At 52.1% G+C, this 1849-nt stretch overlaps 1 protein-coding gene across 7 annotated transcripts in view; it reads left to right on the top strand.

The window, feature by feature from the left end:
• IQCE (IQ motif containing E) overlaps window positions 1-1849 on the top strand; it is a 50394-nt gene that overhangs the window by 31797 nt on the left and 16748 nt on the right. For all 7 annotated transcript variants that reach the window (XM_017517081.2, XM_017517080.2, XM_017517082.2 and 4 more), the window contains one exon: window positions 736-826. In XM_017517081.2, the coding sequence (XP_017372570.1) occupies window positions 736-826 (91 nt within the window). The remainder of the gene's footprint in view (window positions 1-735; window positions 827-1849) is intronic.

Genomic DNA, 1849 nt, shown 5'->3' on the forward strand with positions numbered 1-1849 from the left:
AAAACAAAACAAAACAAAAATTTCATTTTCAGGAGAAATCTGACTGAATTCTATCAGAGGCTAGAAGTAAAGTAAATCTGAAAGGGCACATGTACAGAAATGAATTATTATTATTATTTTTTGTCTTTAGTACCTGGAATGAAGATATAAATTGCAGTGCTTTCCGTTCATACTGTTTACTAAAAGCCCAGCAACCCCTGCTTATTTATCTCAAATGCGTGGGCTCAAGCCATTCTCTGGTCTTGGCCTCCTAGAAGGCTGGGATCAAAGGGGCGAGCCCCAGCACCCAGCCTCCTACTTACTTATTATTCATACAATAGATTCTTTTTTTAGGTCTTAGCTGTTTCAGGAGAGATGCTGGACCCTGGGGGTCCTCAGCGGCCTTCATGGAGCTTCCAGCCCAGAGCAGGAGACAGCAGGAAGCCCCGCCCTGCCTTGGGGTTTCTGATAGTCAGGTCATAGCTGGGGCTCAGTGGCTCAGGCAGATGTGGCCCCGCCAGCTCTCTACTGGCTGTCTGGCATCCCCCTGTCTCAGCGTGGACCACCCACCCCACCCTGCGTTGGCATTTCTGGTATAGTCAGGTCATAGCTGGTGCCCAGTGGCTCAGAGATGTGACCCTGCCACTCTACGGGCTGTCTGGTGTCCCCCCTTCTGAGCATGGATGCACCCCGCCTTGTTCTGGCCTTCATCACATAGTGACAGGTGAGGTGTCATCTTTTCCCTTTTTGCCTTAGGGAGGAGATTCAGACACTTACCAGCAAGCTCCAAGAACTGCAAAAAAAGAAGAAAAAAGAGCAGGAGGATTGCCAGGAATTTCCTCGTAAGGTACAGCGACCGTTGGGTTTCATCTCCATTCATCTCCATCAGGCGTGGCGGGACTTTTGCTGGTCGTGATGGTTCCGACCGTTGCCCTGCCCAGAGTTTTTTCTGACCATACACTGAAAATCCCACTCCCTTTTATCATCACAATTGATTCCTATAACTCATGTCGTGTGTATCGAAGTCCTGAGTTTTGGATTAATTGACTCTCAGCAAATTGACTTCTCAAACTAATATTTGAGTCTCAAGGCTGGTGAGTAGAGTGTCCGAAAAGCTCGGCCATGCAGAGGGTATAGTTATGCTGCTGGAGCTGTCACCAAGAGGCAGGAGGGGCTGGAAAGGCTGCAGGGGAAAAGGACGAGGGCTAAGCCAGGCTCCTGCATGGACATTCACGTGCGTCCTCTCCTCTAAGTTCCAGAACACGAGGCTGGCAAGGCCTCAGCAGGCACTGCCCTCTGGTCTCCTGTGCCCTTCCTGCCATCACTCAGCTGTGCACTGGTTGAATGCAGAGTGACTGTTAGCCTAGGCGGATGCCCTCCCTGCCCCTCCACTCCCTCAGAGTGTGTGGATACCACCCGGGGGCAGCTGGCCGAGGCGGCGCCTGTGGCTCCCCGCTGCCTCCCTGGAGAGGTGACAGCCACGCTCTGGTTGCCATTGGCTGGTGCTCCCTGCACTTGCACTTCTGGTGGCAGAAGGCCTCCTGGCAAATCCCTTTCCAATGGGTAGGATCCTTCAGAGGGCAGGAATGAGCAGGCAACCTGGTGTGACCATCCTGAGGCTGCACTTTGCTCCAAGAGGAGCGATAAAACCAGCGAGAAGCCACCGCTGTGGTCCCAACTGCTCGGGGCGCAGCGGGGGAGGATGGCTCCAGTCTCGGCGGTCGCACCACTGCACTCCAGCCTGGGCCACAGAGCCGGACCCTGTCTCACTAAAAAGAAGAAAGAGAAAGAAAAATGGCTCTCTCTCTATTGAGAGAGAGGGAAATTTCAGGAGGAAAGACCCTTATTTTTTTTTCTAATAGTCTTAAAA

Source organism: Cebus imitator, unplaced genomic scaffold (genome assembly GCF_001604975.1).
Source record: "Cebus imitator isolate Cc_AM_T3 unplaced genomic scaffold, Cebus_imitator-1.0 Scaffold616, whole genome shotgun sequence".
Taxonomy (NCBI): domain Eukaryota; kingdom Metazoa; phylum Chordata; class Mammalia; order Primates; family Cebidae; genus Cebus; species Cebus imitator.